General features: G+C 34.3%; 1 protein-coding gene across 2 annotated transcripts in view; it reads left to right on the top strand.

Annotated features, from left to right (window-relative positions):
- The window catches only part of NDFIP2 (Nedd4 family interacting protein 2), a 56,683-nt gene extending 34,625 nt beyond the window's left edge, over positions 1–22,058 (top strand). The window contains exons 4-8 of one of the 2 annotated variants that reach the window (XM_014557141.2): positions 5,069–5,162; positions 11,790–11,914; positions 16,354–16,420; positions 19,147–19,252; positions 21,366–22,058. In XM_014557141.2, coding sequence (XP_014412627.1) covers positions 5,069–5,162; positions 11,790–11,914; positions 16,354–16,420; positions 19,147–19,250 — 390 coding nt within the window. In that variant the 3' untranslated portion in view covers positions 19,251–19,252; positions 21,366–22,058. Of the gene's footprint in view, positions 1–5,068; positions 5,163–11,789; positions 11,915–16,353; positions 16,421–19,146; positions 19,253–20,595 lie in introns of both variants that reach the window. The other variant, XM_006182150.3, reaches the window with a different exon arrangement.
- Positions 22,059–22,487: the final 429 nt, after the last annotated feature.

Genomic DNA, 22,487 nt, shown 5'->3' with positions numbered 1-22,487 from the left:
CTTATTTGTGTCATCATTTTGTGGTGAAGTGGGCACTCTCCTAGTTAAATTCACCTTCTGCATTCCTTGTCCTTCTCATTTCCATTTCTGTTACCTTCCCCTGCACGCTGTCTTAGCTTATGGTCATCCTGCATGTTATCTTTACCAGTCATTTATCACTTCCTAAATCTTGATTTCAAGCATCTCACACGCTGACCTTCACCCCCCTCATCCTTCTGACTCCCTCACTCTAGTTACCCCACACCATCAACCTCGTCCCTGTCAGTGTCCTTATATATTTCCCACCTTACATATTTCCTTATATATTTCCCTCCTTTTATAGCTGAGATTCTGTGGTCCATGACTATAATCACAAGTCATTGTTTTTTCTATTCATGTTTTATATTTTAGCATAGCCAGTCTAGTGACTCTATGAATGAACTCAAGGTAGGTTAAAAACACAGAGAAGTAAGTTACAAGGCCTTCAGATTATGTTTGTCAATTCGCTTTATTTCAGTCCTTTTACCACATCCTACCCTAGAATTTGGAAAAGATGATCAAGGATTCCACTGCCCTTTCCCCTTATCTTCCTGTCTTAGTAACAGAGCTGGTGACATATATGTATGTTATTTCCTGTCCTGGTAAAAGGAGTGTCTGTCTCAGTAATGGGGAGTCCATGAGATGGATGCGTGCTATTCTACAGCTGGGTGAAAGGTGGACATTACTTAGGTTTCAGTGTGGCTGCAAACAGGTCTAGGGTTCATTGCCTTGTTTTCTTGATTTACACTTTGGAGACGTCATTTAAAATTCTGGATTTGTCCCATTTTGTTCAGGAAAAAGACACAAAAATACCACTTTATACAGGACAGCTAGACTTAGGTGAGGGGCAGAGGGCGAGAAGGGTGTTTGTATGAGCAGCATTCTCCTCTTGCCACTGTCAGGCCAGAGCCCAGTGCACAGATTATCTGAGAGGTGAGCTTTTTTCCTAAATGGGTTTCTCCCATTAACCTCAACCCTCTCCATACCTGCTCGCGCTTTCACCGTCGACCACACACAGTTAAACGTGAACATAAATAGACTTGGGCACAGAAGTAAAGACAGTAAACCTCAAATTTATTATTTCTGCCTTTTCCCTCCGTGGGGGAGTAAGTCTCTGGTAAGACGGCAGCGTAAATATTGCTCAGTCAGTAAGGATTTTTGATGCTGGACGTGGGGAGTCTAGAGAAGAGGGTGGATCTAGAAGACATGGCGTTTCTGTCACAGTCAGCTCTAGAGTGCTTGGCGCGTATGTGTCTGTACATGTGTTTGTGTAGACAGACACACACTCGTGTAGACGCACACACACTCTCGTGTAGAAGCAGAACTGTAACCCCTTTTCTCAAGGAGCGTGTCAGGCTCCTTAAAGACTGTTAAGGACCTTGGGTCCTCTACTGCCCTAACTTCCACACAATAGGGTAGAGCTTTAAAGAGAAAGTAGGAAGCATTAAGTCTTATTCTGTGCTTTAAGATAAGCATAAAGGTGATTTTACCTTTTGGAGGGAAAACTCTGAAAGGGTTTCTGGTAAAACCTTCACTAGCATCATTTCCAGTGTCTTGTTTTAGAAAGTAATGTGACCCCTAGCATGAACTGGAACATACCCATAAAGAAGAATGTACTTCTTTTACTTGTTTCTCATATTATTGTAACTCTAGCTTGTGAGGATTATGGAAAATTTTATGGAAAACTACAAAGAGTTGTACACAAAAGGCTAACTTAGGTCCTTGTAAAAAAAAATCTTTCAGATTCGTCACTTTCTATCCCAGTGCCCCAGCACCCTCCTTCTGCAAAGTATGATTGAATATGAGTTTCTGTACCTGACTCAGATTCAAAAAACAAGAACAAAACAAAACAAAAAACCTCTGCGTTTGGGTACATTCAGTCGTAAATGAATCTCAGCCGGATGAGCTGAAAGTTTATTTCTTAATTCCAGTCTCAATGGGGGAATATAGGTAGCCAGGAGACTTGGAGACAATACTGTTTCTACTGCTTCTTATTTCTAATGTATAGACTTGCAGGTATGATTATGTGATGATTCAATAGATTTGCAGAAATGAATTACTCACTTTTAATATTTCTATAAAAATATTTGAATTGTATGCAATTCACTTTATAAAACTCTCAGAGTTACTCTCACCTTATAACCTTACAGTGTGTAGAGTTTGGTTTTTTTTATACTTTGTTTAAAATTGTGTGTCAGTAACTTTTATCTTTTGGCATAAAAGCTAGCACTTGATAAACTGAGCAACTCCAGAACAAGGACCTTGTGTTTAAATTTCTAGCACCTAGCTATTATCTGGCACCTAGCTATTATTATCTTGGTGTTTAATAAGTAACAGTTAATTAAGTTAATGAACGCTTTCTTTAAATTAGCCAATGTGGGAAATTAGAGAAAAGAAATACCACAGTTGTTCTATTTCAGTGCTTCATTTTATTTAATTTTTAATTTATTTTATTGAGGTATAGTCAGTTTATAAAGTTGTATTAATTTCTGCTATACAGCATAATGTTTCAGTCTTACATATACACACATATATTCCTTTTCATACTTTTTATTATAGGTTACTACAAGATATTGAATATAGTTCCCTATGCTATACAGTATAAACTTACTGTTTATCTATTTTATATGTGGTAGTTAGTATCTGCAAATCTTGAACTCCCAGTTTATCCCTTCCCACTCCACTTCCCCCCCCAATAACCGTAAGTTTGTTTTCTATCTCTGTGAGTCTGTTTCTGTTTTGTAAGTAAGTTCATTAGTGCCTTTTTTTTTTTTTTTTAAGATTCCACATATGAGTGATATCATATGGTATTTTTCTTTCTCTTTCTGGCTTACTTCACTTAGAATGATGATCTCCAGGTCTATCTGTGTTGCTGCAAATGTACAGTGCTTCGTTTTAAAAAAATTTTTAGTCAATTTTAGGGTTTATAAGTCAGTGTTTAATGTAATTGAAATTATTGCATAGGTATCATATTTTATTTTTGAAGCATTTCATGTAAATGTTTTTCTGTTAATGTTTGCATGAACTTCTGTGAAATCAATATAATATAGTGGCTGTTCCTCTCTAGTGAACAATGATTCTTTTCAAGTGTGTGTGTGTTTTCCAGTGTTTATGCTGTGAGGGACATGTCTTCTGTCTTTTTAAAAATGATGTCCTATGATAAAATCTGTTGGGCTGGTAAGTTTCAAAAGAGTATGAAATATTTATATTCTTGCTATCATATTGACAGTGTTTCTGGGGGGTTCATACTGTGCTTTAATGTTTATTTCTTGAATTAGCTTGAAATAATACAAACTTTTATTAGTATGTATTTAATAATTGCCAGTCACTATATGAGGGTTTCCTAGGATATATAATTGCAGAGTTTAAGGGATCTTTTTTGTAAATTATGAGCAATACGGTTTTGAAAGTCTTTTCTCACAACATACGTAGTGAGAATACTGTGACTGAATGGAGAGAAGGTTGGTATCCTAGATTCAAGTCCTGCCTTGACCTAACTAATTATGTGATCTTGGGCAGAGCACTTAGCTTCTCTGAGCCTCTGTGTGTACCAGCACAGAACTGAAACATTAAGATCCAGCTGAGATTATGTGTGACATGGAGGTAATCTGTTTGTAAATCAGGTCACGTCATTCATTTGATCAAAACTCTGTAAGACCTCCCAGTTCACTCAGTAAAATCCAGGTCCTTCAGGGGACTCTCTGGCCTTATTTCTTTCTGTTTTCTCTTATTCACTCTGATTCACCCATGTTAGCCTCCTTGCTATTTCTCTAACATGCCAGGTATGATTCTATCTTAGGACCTTGGCACTGGTTTATCCATCTGCTTAAAACACTATGTACCTTCAGAGAAGTGTTTCTACATTTACAAGCAACTACGTTAATACATTTGTATGTTATTTTTTACACAAAAGTATTGTACTATACAAGCGATTTTCACTTAATACATTTTGGAGATTGTCATTAGACTATGACAAACTTCTTTGTTCTATTTAAAAATTTTTACATGGATGTTTGAATTTCATTGTTTTAGATATACAATAATTGATTTCATTGGTTTGTCAAGAATTATAAACAGGTCTGAAATTTTACCCTACTTGCAAGCTAACTGATTAGCTTGTCACGGTTTTGTGGATGCTCACAGAAAACAAGGCTGCTGGGTCAGAAAACTTTAATATTCGCAGCAGTAGTAGTAGCCAGGGTATTAGCATTTTCTCATACCAGTTTCCCGAGCCTCAGGTCCCACAGCACAACTCAAAGAGGGACAAGTGTGCCTCTATACTCAGTGTGAAACCCTGAGTAAAGGGAACCCAGTATTCCCTAATGGTAAATAAGCCTGCCTACATCTCTGCTCTGCAGAGAGATACTATCTCTCTCTCCCAAAGCCATCTGCTATATAAAAATCCTTGAAAAGATGGTACAGAAAAAAGGAAGCCTATTCCTCTACCTGGAAGACACACTGAAAGGTAAAAAACTCGTGGAGAATTATCTCCCAACAGTAGTCCACTGTTAAAGGGCACTTAGATTGTGTCTATTTCTTTGCCCTTACTAACATTGCTGTAATGAGTTATCTTTAATACATCATTTCTTCTAAGTGAGAATATATGTGTATTTTTGTACATTATACTTGAAGAGCTGGAATTGCTGTGTCAGAGGATGCATACATTTTATTTTGGATAAATATTGCCAAATTGCCAACCACAGATGGGCCAATGTAAAGTCTACCATTGATTATGAAAACTCCTCTTTCCATTTGATACTAATGCAGCAGTCACATCCATCTTTCATGATTTCATTAGTTCAGTGTTAACTCACTTTTTACCTTTTGTGTTTACCTTTTAAGTTACTCTTTTCAAGGGTGCCCACGAATATTGAATATTTGCTGATGTTTTTTGAGTACTTATTGCATGCCAGACATTCTACTCATTGTCTCATTTTGTCTGTATGATAAATTGAGGACATTGGATTTTACTTAAATTTTTATCTTTACACTTAAGATAATAAGGTTGTAATTAGCTTAGTGAGCTCCTCTCATGTTACATGTTTCGCAGATTCAGGAGGAAGAGTGTCCACCAAGAGATGACTTCAGTGATCCGGACCAGCTCAGAGTGGGGAATGACGGGATTTTCATGCTGGCATTTTTCAGTAAGTGCTTTTCACTTCCAAACTTTTTTTTTTGTCGTTGTTGCATATATTGGCTGTTTGTGTATTGAAAGTAACAGATAGTGAAGAAAGGCAGATACTGTCAATGTGTGTCTACCTTGTTTAAAATGTAAATTGCTCCTGATACTGAACTAAGTGTGATCATATGTTACAATACTAATCCTAGGATTTATCAAACACTTACCAGGTGACTTTGTATTACAGTCAGTTATGCTAGACACTGAGTGCAGAGAGATACCTATAAGCATATTTAAAGCGAAATGTGTTTCTGCATTGAAGTGCTGCATGTCCATTCACTGTTACAGGAGCATGTATAATGAAATGATAAATTCTGCTTTGGGGGCTGAGAATTTCCATTTGAGCGTCTTTAAGTAGGAGGAAGGGTTGGAAAAGGAGACGTTTTGGGCAACTGGAACACTGTGATCTGAGACACAAAAATATGAAAGTTTGTTTTATTTGGGGATGAATGGTCAGTAATTAGAAGACCAGAAACCTAAGGAATATTTTTTAACATTTTTCAACATTCTTAATTTAATGTTTGACCTTATAGAGTAGACTTAAGCTACTTGTGGGAAGACTTTGTTACAGTCTTCATTATTTCAATTCATAACACAGGGATTAGCACATAGCACACTCAGTAAATGGTATTATGACACTCAAACTATTGAAATTGCAAAAATCAGTTTTGGAAACCCAATATTCAAGTAAATAAATTTATTAGATTATGATACAGTTAATTTCTGCCCTCAACCTGGTTAAATGATGAAGATTTCATACCTTCTTTAGTAGAATGCTGATTTAATTTATTTTAATTGTAAAGTTCATTTTGACAATAAAACCGAGGAATATTTTACTTATTTAAAGTACCACATTCAACTTTAAAAACAGAAAATATAGAAGGTATATACTTCCTGAATTGAGTTACTTTTGCATCTGAGAATTCACTTAATTTTTCCTCCATTTTGCAATGGTTTCTTGCTTCCTTTTGTTCCTTCATTCCACCTGCTGAAGAGAAGTAGATAATTGCTCAGAGATGTGTGGGTGGAAGGGTAGGCAGACATATTTTTCTCTTCAGAATTAGTGAATTATATTCAGGTTGGCAACCAGATAATTAATGTATGTGCAATATTTATATCTTGTGGTTTTAGACACAGTTTGTAGTTAGAAATGATGTTGGATGTGATGAAAAGGAAAGGAACACTTTGGCTACAAATGACTCGGTTTTGTATTATTAGTCTAGTGAACCTTGTTTTCTTAGTTTTAGTTCAACTGGTAATCCTTTATATTAATATCAGGCTTCCCACATATTTTCTTTACAAAAAGAGCAACATAAACATTAACCATTTCATGGTTATGTCTTCTGAGAACTCTTAATTGGAAAAGAAAAAATTTAAGTTTATTGTAACTATTTGTAATATAAATAACCTGTTTTTTAGAAATAAAAACAGGTTATTTGATGCCACCTAGTTATTTTACTCAGAATTTGGTTATTATCTCTCCATTTCTGTATTTCATTTAACCGTGCCATCTTCTTTTCAACCTTTATTTTTTAGATCTGAAAACATTTCACTGACACCAGTATTGTTAATGCATGATAATCTGTACACTTGGTTGACCTTATTTTTAGCCAGGGGTGGGATATTAATATGAATATAGATATTTATATTTAATATAAATATCAGTTATCTGCCTTTTATTACATTTTTTACTAAATTATGTTTCTGCAACTTATATCTTTATGCTTCCTATTTTACAACTATTGCACTAATATTATACGAGTAAAATTATAAATTACTTTTCACCTTCATTTCCTGGTAACATTTTTCCAGGTAGGCTGTTGGCCAGTGCTTCAGTTTATTTGTCTTAAATGAGCATAAATTTATTTGTAATCACTACCATCTAGTGGCTGTTCTGCAAATTGCAGCTTGCTGCATTTTCCATACTCCTTAAACTAATAGCTATTGATTTAAGCATTTCACATTATATAAGTTGTACAAATAAAACTGCAGGGAATATTAATAAGACTATTTGAATTAAAACCTTTTGTTGGTTTAATTCTTCCCTTCTCTGTTTTCAATGTCTGTGATTCAGTCTCCTACCACATGTAACACCCCAAAAACGTTTACACCTAAATTTGGTAAGAAAAGTGCTAGTTCATGTTCAGAAAATGTAAAGAAAGAAATGTGTGTATCCACTGATAATGTTTTTGCTTCTCATAATCTCGAAGTGTCACTGCAGAATGCCTCAGGCGTGCCTAACCTGTTGTGTCTGAGCTTATTTTTAACAGGTTTTCTCTTTTAAAGGATGGAGTAGAAGTCAGTTATATAAATTAAGATTTGGTTCATTGGATAATTGACATTCTGTGGAAATGACCTTGAACTCTAGTGTTTAAAAATGTAATGGACTCTGTTTAGAAGACTATTCTTCTAAGGTTTAGCCTTTGTACCATGTGTGAATCTTCACTTGACTGTGCTACATAATAATTAATCACCTTCATTATTTCCATTTTAGACTTCAGGGGACCATAATTAAATGGATATTAAGTTATTTGTATGTAACTTTAAAAAGAATTAGAAGGGTGTTTTAAAACATTAATTCTGATTTGTAAGAATTTGCCAAACTGTCTTCCAAAGTGGCTGTACCATTCTACATCCTCATCAGCAGTGAGAGTTCTATTTCTCTGATCCTCATCAGCATTTGGTATTGACAGTTTTAAAGGTTTTAGAAATCTGATAGTTGTGTGGTAGTGTCTAGTTGTGGTTTAATTTGCATTTCCCCAATGATTGGTGATTCTGAACATCTTTATTCAGTAAGTTCTTTCAGGCACCTCACATGGACAAGTCATAAAAGTTAACAGTTCTTAAAGAGGTTTATCTGGGTACCAAACACTGAAAAACAATATGATGATGACTTATTCTGTTCATATAGAGCTGTGTTTCTATATAGCTTTTATATGGGGTTACATATTGCAAATGAATCTAGAAAGGGAACATCTAAGACTTGTAACTACACTTTAAGAAACTCATAATATTTGTGAAGTATTAAATTTTATTGAATTTGTTCTGTTTATAAGAAAAATAATTTTCTGGTCCTCACATTGCTTTTAATTTAGTGGAAATGTCTTAAAATTAATAAATTGTTGGCTCCATGTTTTTCTCAATGGCTGACAGTTTAAACAAAGAGAATTGCATGAAGATAAGGCAGAAATTTGCCTTTGTGCAGTTTAGAATTAAGTAAAGTGAAATTGATTACTTGGGAACTTACTGTATGTCAAACCTGGTGCATTTATGTATAATGAGAATTCTTCTGTGATCAAAAAATTAATAAGTACTTAATGTTAGTATTACATGTGTATTTATTTATGATTGTCATTTATTTTGAAAGCAAGTATTTAAACATTTTTTAAATTAAAAATTTTTTTAAAGGTTTCATTTTTAATTTGAAATAATTTCAAATTTACAAAAAAGTTGCAAAAATAGTACAATTGCCTTATAACTTTCATCTGGCTTTTCCAAGTGTTAACAGTACACAACTTCAGTCCAGTGATCAATAAGAATTGTCTTTGTTTCTTAATGCCTTTGACTCTTCTGAAGAGTACTGGCCAGTAGTTTTGTAGAATATCTTTCAATTTGGTTTTATTTAATGTTTCCTTATGATTAGATTCAAGTTATGCATTTCTTTTCATTTTTTTCCCCCTCAAAAGTACCATAAAAGTGATGTGTCCTTCGTAGTACTGTAAAAAGTGAATCTGTGTGTGCTTCAGTAGTCACAACGGCATTGTCTTCCTAGTGCTTAAACCAGTCAAAGACTGAGTTATTATATACTAGTCTTTTCAGGCTGCCATGACAAAATACCACATACCGGGTGGCTTAAACAATGAAAATTTATTTTCTCACTGTTCTGGAGGCTAGAAGTTCAAGATCAAGGTTTCTGGTGAGGGTTCTCTTCTTGGCTTGCAGATGGCTGCCTTGCAGGGTCCTCACACGGCCTCTTCTCTGCTTGTGTGCAGAGAGAGCTTTCTGGTGTCTCTTCCTGTAAGGACACCAGTCCTACTCTGTTAGGGCTTTACACCCATAACCTCATGCAAACTTAATTACCTCCCTAAAGGCCCTGTCTCTAAACGTAGTCACACTGAGGGTGAGGGCTTTAATACCTGAATTTTGAGGGGACACAATTCAGTCTATAACAAGCTATGTCACATGAGCACAAGGTATAGGAATTCATACCACTGGCAGAGAGCATCAAGAAAACAAGGTGGCTCAGTAAGTACTTTTTTGTTCTTTTGGGTCTTAACTCCTATTTTGGGTACAGCGATATGTGTAATAGATATTGGTAAGTCTAATTTTGAAGAAAGTGAACAGTGTTTAAACTGTTTTCCCCCAAAGCTAAACATACACATACTCGAAGGTGAAAATACACTTTTGGAATATTTTGCTGTTTTGGATTTTCTCCATCAGCGCTTCCTATGTTTTAACAACATGACATGCTTACAACATGATAGAATGTTTTAGCATACTGGGATGACGGAGGGGCGTGCTCAGGACCGTGGGTCTGTCCCCTGCCCACACCTCACCTGCCTGTCCTATGGATTTAGGAGAGAAGCATCTCAGCTTGTCACACTAACACATATGTGGCAACCAGTTGGGGATCTCTACTGCTATTTGTTAGTGTAAATTCTTTACTTTAAATAGATACAAAATAATTATCTTTTCTGAGCTTTCCCCACTGCTAACGCAAACATTAGACAAGCTAAACACACATACTTGAAAGTGAAAATACGCTTTTTGCTATGTGCTATGTGCAACAGAATATTCTACAATGATGGAAGTATTCTATCTCTGCTATCCAGTATGGTAACTAAAAAGTAGAGAATAAACAAGCTTTTTTATATTAGTGTCTCCTGAATTTTTTTTTTTTTTTTTGAAGGGAAGACAGGACCTCCTCTGTCATGTGAGGGGATCGTTTTGTATGGGTAATGATGATGGCTGATGGCTAACTTTTTTAGCAGTCGCCATATGCCAGATTCTGTACTATGCTAAGCTCTTTATTATCTCCCTTAATCCTTTTATCATCCTTGTGAAGTAGGTACTTAAAGGTCAGAGAACTGTGGCTCACAAGTCAGCAGTGAGTCCAAGATTATATCCAGTGAGTGAATATGGTGTGACCCAAACACAGGTCTCTTATTTCAAAATTCACTCTTCTGTCTATTGCACCATGTAGTACAGGTTCCCATAAATGATCAAGAAAGCTGTGACTAAAGAGTATTATGAGGGAAGAAGTGACAGGAGTAGGCGCATTGCTTTGAAGAAATAGCCATTGCATTTAAACTTACCTAAAATGTTTCCTCTTTGTCTTCAGAATCATGAAAAACCAGAATTTCTCTGGGTAATTTACTTTATTCTCTCTGAGGGTTGGTTGGAGAAATTTAGGGTAAGAGGGTGGGCACTGAAGAAGACCAAATTTAGGTTCAAATGGGTCTTCAGTTTTATTATTACTATTATTACTTGGTAATGTTGGTGTCTGAGACATAAGTAGGGCACTCTGATCATATCTCAAGGACCTGTGGCAAAAAGGTTTCTTCTGCAAGTGATAGGAAACTTACTGTTTTAAATAGTTAGGAGATGAGCTCACAAAACAAGAAGTCCATAGACGAGCAGACCTCAGGCGCAGACCGTGCCAGTGCGGTGGCCCTGCGCTCACTTTTCTTCACTCCTCCCCACTTGGAGTGATGGTTTAATCCTCGGGCTGATAGCAGGATCCCTGCAGCAGGTCCAGGTACTACGTTTAAACATGACATCCAGTGGAAGAGGAAAGGCCTTATCTTTTCTTTTTAAAAATTTTTTATTGTAGAAATTCTCAAACTAGACAGGAGTGTGACAAACCTCTCTGTACCCATCACCCAGCTTCAACAATGAGCCATCTGGAGCCCCTGTTATTTCACCTGTATTCCATCCTCCCTCTCCTTGTGGTGTTTTTAAGACTGTTTTGCAGAAGTCTTACTAAAAAAAAAAAAAAAAAATTCACTGGCAGGGAGTTTCCCAGACTACTCAGTACCCACATTTTGGGATTAAGTATGGGGTCCAGACTTCCCTGAAATAAAAGGCTAGAGTGGTGGGTGGGTGGGTTCCTGGGAAGGGGGACAACAGATTGTGTTAGGTAGGAGGAGGAGGCCGTGGACAGCATCTGCTCTGGGAACAGCATTTTATAATTTATTTGGCTCATCTTTAATATTGCTTTTTAAAAAAGCCAAGTTGGTTGGCTAATTGCTGAGTCTGGACTTCTTGGGTAGGATCACATGGGAGCTACATGGTGACCTAATTTTTAACCAGTTTAAAAATGTCATTTCACCAATTGGTGATAAGCTTTAAGGAATTGATTCTAACTGACCAAACTGACAGGATACTGAGCTTACCCATTTGTTAATGTATAGTAAATAACTAACATATTTGCAAAAGGTAATCTGTAGTCTATAAAGAAGACTTGATGGCACAGAGTTAAAAGAAAGGGAACTGCTGTTTCTGTTGAGCAGTGAGGTTTTGTTTATATTATGTCTATGTTAATTTATTTCCAAAGTGTGGTCTTTAAAAGAACTATTTCTCTTGCTTTCAGTGGCATTTATTTTCAACTGGCTTGGATTTTGTTTATCCTTCTGTATCACCAATACCATAGCTGGAAGGTATGGTGCCATCTGTGGATTTGGCCTTTCCTTGATCAAGTGGATCCTCATTGTCAGGGTGAGTGTCTCAGTAGTCTCTGTCACTTTTCTCTCTCAAAATTAAAACATGAAATTTCCTGTGTGGTTCATAAATGTTCATTTTGTGTATATGAATTGAGTTATTTTGAAGCTTATTCTTAACATCTGCACTTAATTCGTATAGTGACTTCTGTTGTGTGAACATTTTATGACTGTGTGAGAGCGTGTTAGTACCTGGGAAAAGCTTTGAAATCAGAAAAATTTGAGTTTGAATCTCATCTTTTTATATCACTGTTCGAACTTTAAGTTTGTAAATTGTTCTGGGCATTAGTTTCTTCATAACAGACTGACAACAGCTGCCTTTCAGTATTTTTGTGAGGTATGGAAATGATGTATTTAGAGCCCCTTGCCCAGCTGCTGCACGAGTCTATGTAAATCATGTAGTGTAGTCCTGCTGAAAATCAGTTAAAACATAAACATTCCCATTGGTTAGTAAAATTATCACGGACTTAAAAATCTTCTCACTCTTTTTTCCCTCTGGTAACATTAAGAGCTCAGAGTAAAGTACAGGCCTTTGAGGTGCTTATCAGAACTTATCTTTTTTCCCCCTTTATGTTTCTTCTAAATCTTTCTTCTCATTTTCCTTTCGTTCCTGGAAATCTCCTTCTGTCTACCTTGTATCATTTACAAGGTGGTGTACAGGGAGATAACGATAAGTCCTTTCTTTCCCTCCCACCTCAACAACTTCTCTAGTCCCCAGACAATGTTCTGTAACCATTGCACAGGCAGCGGTACTGTTAGCATAGTCTCCCCCAGCTCTTTAACTTGGCCTCTTGTAGGCGCCTTTTGGCTCCTTTTTACAAAGCTTTTCTCCTAGTTTCTTTAGGGAAGGCTAGGAGAGTTGCTTTGTTAATTAATAACTCTTCCTAAAAGTTTCTGGCACATTTAAATGCTATTATACAATTAGTAAAATATATACTTTCTACAAATCATTTTTATTTTAACATTGATTTCTAATTGAATGAGTGAGGTCCTAAAATTTTCAGCAGAATCACATACTAATATATCAGCTTTTCTTATGTGCTTTAGACACTTCAGTTATGCACCTACATTATCAAATTGATTAAAAAATTACCTGTTACAAAAATATTAAAATTATAAATTTTATGTGTTTCTTCATTATTCTTAAACTTACTTTATTACTTTCCAGGGTTTCGGTAATCTTATCAGACTCCGTCTCCATTCAGACCAGATTATAGGTTTTGGGTACTAATCAGATTCTTGGTGGGGAATCTGTGTGCTTGCTTCTTCTAAGGTGATTAAAACCTGAGCCATTGTAAGAACTGCCCCCTGGCAGATCCTTGTTCTAATTTCAGTTAGAAAGTGTACAGTTCCCATCATGAGCATAGATCTTGCGGAAGTTATTACTAGAAAAACTCAAAAAAGTTGGAGTGCGATGTGTTCAACCTTGGTTATGTTAGTAATAGTATGAACTACCATTACTCAAATGGGATTTCTAGTCTAGGTCACAGAAAACAGAAAACGATTTGATTTTCTCAATTCTCCTGAAGTTAGTAATTGCTAGTCTCATTCTAGAATCAAAAAGGAAATTAGTGCATTATATGCAATCTTTGCCTTTAGGATATTCGGGCCTAATGCTCTCATAGAAGCCCAGGTTGAGAAGGGGTTAGATTGTCTAGTGATCAGCCCCAGTTAGTGTGGTAAGATGGGTCCTTAACTCAAAGACTGGAGTTTCTCGAAGTTATGTAAGGTATGTATAGCATCATATTTAATCACTGGGACTGTTTAGTTTCCCTTTAAAACACCTTTATTGAATTAAGGTTAATATTATACCTGTAGTATATATTGAGAATTGATATGAGAAAAGGATTTAAAAATTTTTTTTGTTTTAACAATAGCTGCCATTCAGTGCGTACTTACTACGTTTCAGGCATAATTCATTGCAAACTGGTTTTGTGCCTGAAGCCAGTTTTTTTTTTTTTTCACTGATACAGTTAAAGAACTTGAATTCTTTAACCCTGTCTGTATCAGTGATGCTGATGTCAGGCCAGCTATGTTACTGATGATGGAACTAAGAATAACAAGTCTAGTCTCTTGCACGGTGTCCCACAGTTTGTACATGGATTGGAATCTAGCTTGATTTCTGTTCCGCGTCTGTTCTCTTAATTTTGTACTGCCTCTGTGACACTGTACGTTGACTTTTGTTATAATGCTCCAAGCAATACATTACCCTTGCTGAGAGAAAGGTTTTCTTTTAAAAGCCCAGTGTTTCCTTTTATATTAGATATTAAGTAATTTATAAATCACACTGTTGCTTTTTTTGTTGGTTTCTGAGTTGCTGTAAAGCTCAGATTTAGTGTAAATATCTTTAGCCCCAGATTCTGATGTTTCTGCCCAAGGCTTTTGATGTTTTTACTATTTGTTTAAAAATGTATATATATTTTATTAAAAACTGACAAGTCTTTTTGAAAGTATACTGGATATAAACGATAAAATTCTGGTGTTACATGAATAAAATAAAACCAGATAAATTCTTATTTTTGGTTAATTTATTTTCCAAAATGTGCTTTCTGTGCCTGCAGTTGACCAGTCAACATGATATACTTATTTTTAAAAAACCAAAAACACAATTTGGCCCAGCCCTATGATTTTTAGTATTTTAAAACATTTTTGATAACTTAGTAACGAGCCCCAAAGCTTATTAATTTATCCTTTTTACATAGTGAGTTTTTCTCTTCAAAATGAAGGTAATTATATTCTTTGCTTGGGAGCAAATGAAGAATTGTTGTAGGTAAATATTTTCGGTGAAGAATGACATTGTTTTTTCTGGTTGCCTCTTGCCAGGTAGTATTATATATTAAATGTACTTCAAAATATATTTAAAAGTGAGTTTAAAATGTATTGCTTTGGTTCTTTTTTTTTCTTTTTAATCTTTTTTTATTGAAGTATAGTCAGTTTACAATATTGTTTCAATTTCTGGTGTACAGCACAATGCTTCAGTCATACATGAATATACATCTATTCATTTTCATATTCTTTTTCACCGTGAGCTCCTACAAGATACCGAATATAGTTCCCTGTGCTGTATGCTTTGGCTCTTTATTCCTTTGGTTCTTCGGGTCTCTAAAACCTATGTGAAAACCTTTTACTTCTAATTACTAATCATTTGATTAAACAATAATGTCGTGCTGTCCTGCTTTACAAGCTGCATTTTCTGTTTTCTAGATCTCCCTTCATCGTACATATTTTAAAGGTATAAAAGTATGTGGGAGTTGCATCTATAATGGTTCTTTGAAATTTCTAATCTTTGAAATTTCTAAAACTCGAAGCTGAGAATTTAGACTGTGGTTCATGTATTGTAAATACTTTCTGTGAAAATATTTTAAAGGCTTTAAAAAACAGATGTAGATAACCTTTAGTGGCTATGTTTCCTCACTAGGGACCTTATTTACAACTTGTAAGCATTTCTGTTATTACCAAAGCTATAGGATTTTTAAGCTTTTATGGAGATAAATAGTTGGAAATAATTTTATGGAGATAAATAGTTGGAGATATAAAGTTGGAGATAGGTACATCTGAGGACAAGTCTGCATTTAACAAACTCATTTTCAGTTCAGTCAGATTCAGTTTGGAGACCAGTGGAAACAGCAGATAAAATAAGCTGGAAAATCAGACTGATTAAAACAAAACCTTTTTAGAAAAATAAACCATCATGTCCTGAATCTAATCAAGGAAAAGATAACCTGTGTCCAGTATCATCAAACCCTGCCTTCCATCTGCCTGTTCATATTCTCATTTCATGGAGAACATAAGCCATCTACCATGGCCACTAACAGGAGCTGTTGAAATACCACTTCAAGGTTCATTTAACTGTTCTCAGCTCACTGTTGGGAACTGAATGCTGGAGCATCTAGTTTGAAAATAAAAAGACTCTAATGAGTTGGGGGTCTTTATGCGCCTCGTATTCTTGGCAGTGATTAACAGTAGGGGGTGTACAGAAGGTCAAAAGCTCTTCTTTTTGGAGGTCAGCAGAACATCCCCATCTGATAAGATTAAACTAATGTGGCTTTTGGTGTTAATATCTAAAGCAGCGGGTTGCTGTAGTGTGTTTGGGATGGTAGCTGTGGCTCTGAGAGATTATGAAAAAAGAACTGACATGTGAACTCTTTAATGAGAAAATGTTGGAGTCAGATACATAGTGCTTATCTTTCTTTCTTACAAGCAGTTTGAAACTGGTCTTTGTTTCTAAAATATTTTACATGTTTGTTTGCTGTTACGTAAGTTTTTTCTTAAATAATTATATACATATGTCATTATTTCTGTGGGGTTTTTTTGTGTGTGTACTGTTTTAAGTGCTAAAGATTACTTGAGGTAAATCATTCTGAAACTGAAGCTAATCTATGATTTTTCAAATTTAGGTACATAGATATGTTTAATATATTTATGTTCACTCCATAGTTTTCTGATTATTTTACTGGATATTTCAATGGACAGTATTGGCTTTGGTGGATATTTCTTGTACTTGGTAAGTTTATTCTTAATGTATTCAGTATGAATAATTTGCATTTAGTTTAACTTTGATATTTCCTAAAATTATAAGATATAAATATACTTTGTTCTAATTTTTGTGGAAATAATTTTTCTACTAAATTCCCATATCCAAACACTTATCTCAGCTATTCAGATAATTCCACATAGCACTCTGGATTTCTGACTTAAAATTCAGAGCCTGTCAATTTAAACAATCAGTGGTTGAATGATAATTGAATACTACAAAACTTGACAGCCTTAAGATGATTAAAAAAATGATTGCTTTCAGCATTTACTTTGGAAAATATATGTGCATAATTTCTTTTAATGATCTTAAGAAACATTGAGACTAGGACAGTTGGATATTCTGTCCATTCTTTTATTTTTGGGTCATTGAAACATTCTTTGCACTTTTGAAATGGACCTGCATTAATCATTTATCAGCCGGGCATGAGCAAAGGCTTCATGCCTAATGATCACAGTACTTCTGTTTTCTTCTTACAGGGTATGTCTTTTATTAATGTTGATGAATGTTATGGATTTCCAATTTTTGTTCTCTTGTGTTTTACATTTTAGATATATGATAATTAAGTCAATCCTAAAATCACATTATACTTTAAATCCATATTTCAAATTTATTTACTAATATGAAGAATACATTTTGTTTCTGCTTAGGTTTAAGAGCCCACATTTCTAGTAACATAACTGTACCAGAAACTAGCATTTCAGTAGGTGGCACTGTTCTCTCTGAGTTTTTATTTAGTCCTGCTGTTGGATCTTAGGATCTTTTGGGAAACAAAATCTTAGTGGTCGGTTAAGGTCACTAAATATCCTAGATTCTTCCTCTCATAATTATAGTGAAATTATTCTAATGTGGTTTTTGTTGGGGAGTCAGACTTGTACTAAAGTTCAGTGAGTTTTTTATGTTGTTTTCTGACTGATTCTGTGCTCTTTATTGAGGTTCTTACTTAAAGGTGAAAAAGTTTATAACAACTGTTAGGTACTTAAGCAGATTGCATGCATGAGTTACTTGCCTATAAATATTAGGGGATTGAGGAATCTTAGGAAGTCCCCTGTGGACAGAGAATGCAGAGGACAGTCCCAGTTCCACATCACAGCCGTCATCTAGCATGTAGGGGAGGGTGAAAATGTAATCCATGGTGAAAATGCTGCTTTCACATACACTCAGAAGAACGTTGAGCACATAGATCGCTGAGAAACCAGAGCTGCTAAGTGACTGGTTTCTAGATATGGACTGGCTTCATTTAGAAAATGTCTGAACAGAGCAAAACATGTCTTAGAAACAGGAGCTTCATAGACAGAAGAAGGGATTTCACAAATAATCTTGGTTTACATTTTTCAGTAATACTTCTTGTGTTTGGTTCACAGTATCATTTTCTTTGAACAGCATCTGGAAGGGCATGAGGGTAGAATTCAGGGTGGGAGCCACAAGTGGAAAGAGTTAGGCTATGAGAAGCAGATGGGATCAGATTTAGCTGAAATCTGTACCACTTGTGTAAGTCATTATTTGTGTATTCTTCTATCTTTCCTCTCCAATTTATTATAACCATGCTTCTTATTTTAGTGCTTTGATTACTGTCTTAGAGTTGGGGTACTAATTTTGTTTGGGACTTGCATTTTTTTCTATACAATTTTTTTTTAAATTGATGTATAGTCAGTTCACAGTGTTCTGACTTCACATTTTAAATTGCCAGATTCTTCCTCCTGGTGAGGAAAGTTGCATGTGTCCATATCCTCTGCTCCACCCCCACCCCCCACCATTACCTGGTTAAAAATTTACTGGAGTTAATGTTTCCCTTAGGATTGTATGCTTAGCTATATCAAAGACTTAACTCTACTAATATGGTAATGTTTTTTATACTTAGCTAATATTTTTCATTTGAAACTTTGAAGCATGTCACAGGCTTTGTTTTATTAAAGATACCTGTGATGTAAGTGGTATTTTTTTTTTTAATGATGGTACTGGGGACTGAACCCAGGACCTCGTGCATGCTAAGCATGCAGTCTACCATTGAGCTATTTCCCTCCCCCCAATAGTTATTATTTTAAAATACTATTTTACAGAGGAGAACACTGAGATAGAAGATACATCTCAAATCATTTAAGAAATCACTAGTGGCTTCAGATTTTTCTTAATTTTTATTACAAATTAGTCTTATTACTTGAAAATAAAAATAATTATTTTACATAATGCACATATCTTTAAATACAGATTTCACCAATGACAGGCACCTGATCTTGCTAGACTTACTGGTTTTATCCCACAATTGTTAGCATTTACATGCAATGTTCTCTTTTGAATACTTCAATATCGGTAAATATGTCCTCAATGAATATAACTATTAAACTAAAGTTTGGTATAAAATTAGATTTCTTCTATGAGTTAAATCAGTATAAATGCATTAGATAACTTTGTTATTTAAAGGAATCATTAGTATGTATTATTGTGGCTGGATTTGCTTTACTTTCGATACATCTAGACTTAACAAATGGAAAGAATTTTGGGGGGCAATATAACTTTATTATATTTCCTCATAATAGAATTATTATATATAGTGTAAACTATATTATGGAATGGAATCCTACACATTAAATTCCTTAGGCCAAAAGGATCTTGTTTATAATTGTCTATTTTTAATTTATCTTACCCCCCTCTCTGTATAAGAACATAATATATCTGTATTATTCCAACCTTCTCAGGCCTGCTGCTTTTCTTCAGAGGATTTGTTAATTATCTGAAAGTCAGAAACATGTCTGAAAGTATGGCAGCAGCTCATAGAACAAGATACTTCTTCTTATTATAGAGGTAAGAAATAACATTCCCTTTGTATTCAAATTCACCAGGTGCATATTAAATACTTAATATGTACTCATGTTTACTAAAATTTAGCTTAATGTATTTTACACTGCTAAGTTGCTTATTGAAATTTAGTAAGTTGTGAACTTTTAAGAACTTCAATTTTTAAACTTGAATTTCATAAATTTTAGGGTTTTTTTTTTAATATATAGCGAGTAAACTGAAAGTTTAAATCAGACTTTTAAACTTCTTTTTAAAGACTGACTACAGGATATTTACCAAGTAACCACCAGTATAGTATTTAAAGGCTTGAAAAACAAAATATGATAAAGCACTTACACAGAAAGAATGGGCATTTTGCATAAAACAATGTGAAATCCATATAGATATCTGGTGGATAAAACAGAAAACAAATCTGTGATTGTAAAGCCTTTTGCCATGCACTAATCTTAAACTAGATCCAGGAATAAAAGTTGTGTGAAGAAAATAGGAGCTCTGTGATTATTTTTGTAACGTGTGTCAGTTGGTATCAACATGGAAGGCTACAACTTGAATAAATGGGAACGTAAGGAAATGAGCAGAGCTTGTCTTACTAGTTAGTGCCTCTCTGGAGCCTGAGTGTACAGTAAAGGCATTTATTGTGCAGCTAGTAGATCTTCACACGAAGAGACCTCTCTGGTCTCCATACTGTTTTTAAAGCAAGCACCATACATGTCATCTATAAATACATAATTTGAACAAGTATTTGAACTGCATAAGCCAAGTGTCTACTACAACACTTCTGAATGTATCTACAAGTACAAAATGTTTCAAGGTTGCTCGGGCTAAATACTGTTTTTGTAAATAAATTGTATGGTTTGTGATTTGGTTGCTTAAATTTTATTTACATCTTATATTTCTGCTAAAGAGTACAATGAATACAGTTGCATTTCTGGATTATATTAAATTATCATTATAAATGTTCAGTTAAGGTTTTTTCCTCCCCCTAGATGTCATATTTTCTCTTTAACCAGTAAAATGTCTTTACAAGCAATGACACTAGGAGTTTGTCAGTATTACCTGTAAGATAAAAGACAGAGTAGTTGTACTGATTTAAACAATATGCTGTGAAAATTCAGTGACTACCTTGTTTGCATTTTCAATAGTCTAAAATATAATCTAAATATTTTCTAGATGGTCTCCTTTAGAAGCTTAAACTTTAGAATATATTCAGAGCTATGCTACTTTGTCATCCTTAGCACAAGAATATTATATACTTAATGTAATACTGCTCTAAAATGGGTTTTATTGAACTGTCATTTAAATAATTGCAACTTAATACTTTTTAAGACTAATTCTTTCTTTGTCCCTAGACTGCGTTGACCAGACATTCCTTTCTTATATCAATGTGAAATTTCCAGATCATCTGTAAACCTACAACTTTAATAGAAGACTACTAAAAACAGAAGACAAATTAGTGAAGAAAAGATAGAGCTTCCAAATTGAATGGCAGAGTGGTTTATGCTTAAAAGCCAGTTTCTGTTCATTCTCTTAAAACATTTATATTTCATTTGTTTTGCACATTTGCATATGTGCCCACTTTAAAGATTTGCATATACTTGAAGGAAACCATAAAGTTGTAGGACTGAAAGTCCAGTCACATTTGATTAATCAGTGTTTGGTATAATTGAAAGGGCTGAGTGATGAACAGTCTTCCAGCATGTATATGCCATTGACTTCTGACCTGACATTTAGCGTAATAAAAATGCAATTAACCATGTCAAATGCTTTAGTTTCTGGCTTTCAGAATTACCTGGTAACTCTACACATGAAGCATCCTTTGTTATATATATAATTTTTTGAAACCTGCAGTGCTGATTACTAGAAAGGCTTTGTCCGATTTTTGAATATGATATTTATACATCATTATTTAGCAAAACTCTGTAAATAACCATGCATAAATTACTTTCTGCATTGTTTTCTTAGAAATTGTGTCTAGATTCTTTTCACTAATTCTAAATTAAGTGGACTTAATATATATAGAAAATTTGGGTGTTAAAAAGAGTTTGTTTTAGGACACATTTTAAGAAAATATGGGTATTCCACATGTCCTTTATAAGAAAATCTTTTTTTTTTTTTTTAGGGGACATGCCAGTTTTTAGGGATCTTCAAATAAGAAGCTTGGTTTTTCAGCATTGTCTATCTTAGAGATTCTTGCAGGAAGAGATTGTATTAGATAGTATATTTATTTCATTTAAGACTTTTGGCAGTTACTTTTCTGAATAAGATATTTTCATTTGCAGTTTGTCTTTTAAAAAGCCAATAAAAATATCTTTCAATATCATTGTAGTATTTTTTCTTTAGATGCTTAGTTTAACTTAGCAAATCAAAAATTTGTGCTTTTAATAGCTTATTGCTTTATGATTGTAGAATTAACTTGTAAAAAAATCATTTACTGATATGCGAAGTATCTGTTTTCAAGTTATGGAAATGTCTGTGGAATATAAGAGTGTGGGTGAGTGTGTGAATGTTGTATGTGTGCATATGTATTATTACAACTGGAATCTGTTTTACATTCATGAGCTACTACACTTTGCAAATCATTTTATGTCTCATCTGTTTTCTTTTCAGTTATATCTTTGCTTTTGAATGCCAACATTAAAAATGATGGGAATTATATCATCTTTTAAATTTAAAAATCATTTGATACAGGTATAGAGAACATATACAATTGATTGCTTGTTTATTATTAGACACTGACTACTAAAAGATGCATCTAAAACTTCAGGGTCATTTTTCCATTTCTGAAAAAATAAAATTTATTATGCTTTATAACTTTTGTATTTCTCTGTATTCTCTTATTTTATTGTTTTTGATAAATAAACCATGCAGTTTTGTTTTGCTAACCAAGCCTCCTATTTTTTGTTTTCCCTCATTCATTCTCCCCTGCATAGAATTTCAATTGTTGATTGAAGTAGCTATGTTACACCCCTTAAAGTAAAATAGTAGCCTGGGGTAAAGAAAATAAAATATTTAATTTAGTTGCCTGATTTGGAAATTAATTAAAAGTAGAATTTACTTATTACAAATGTAAACTTGTGCTAATCTCTTTATTGCAGATTAATTTCCCATAGACCTATACTTTGCTCTTTGTAATAATTTTTAAATCAAATTAAGCTACGATACATGGTTATTTAAAACTACTAGATCATCTATCATAAAACTTTATTTGTTTTTGTGGTGTTTATACTTACTTGGTTTCTGC

This window comes from Camelus ferus, chromosome 14 (genome assembly GCF_009834535.1).
Source record: "Camelus ferus isolate YT-003-E chromosome 14, BCGSAC_Cfer_1.0, whole genome shotgun sequence".
NCBI classification, from domain to species: Eukaryota; Metazoa; Chordata; class Mammalia; order Artiodactyla; family Camelidae; genus Camelus; species Camelus ferus.
Note: the sequence above shows the minus strand (reverse complement) of the source record. Positions and strands in the feature narration are given on the sequence as shown.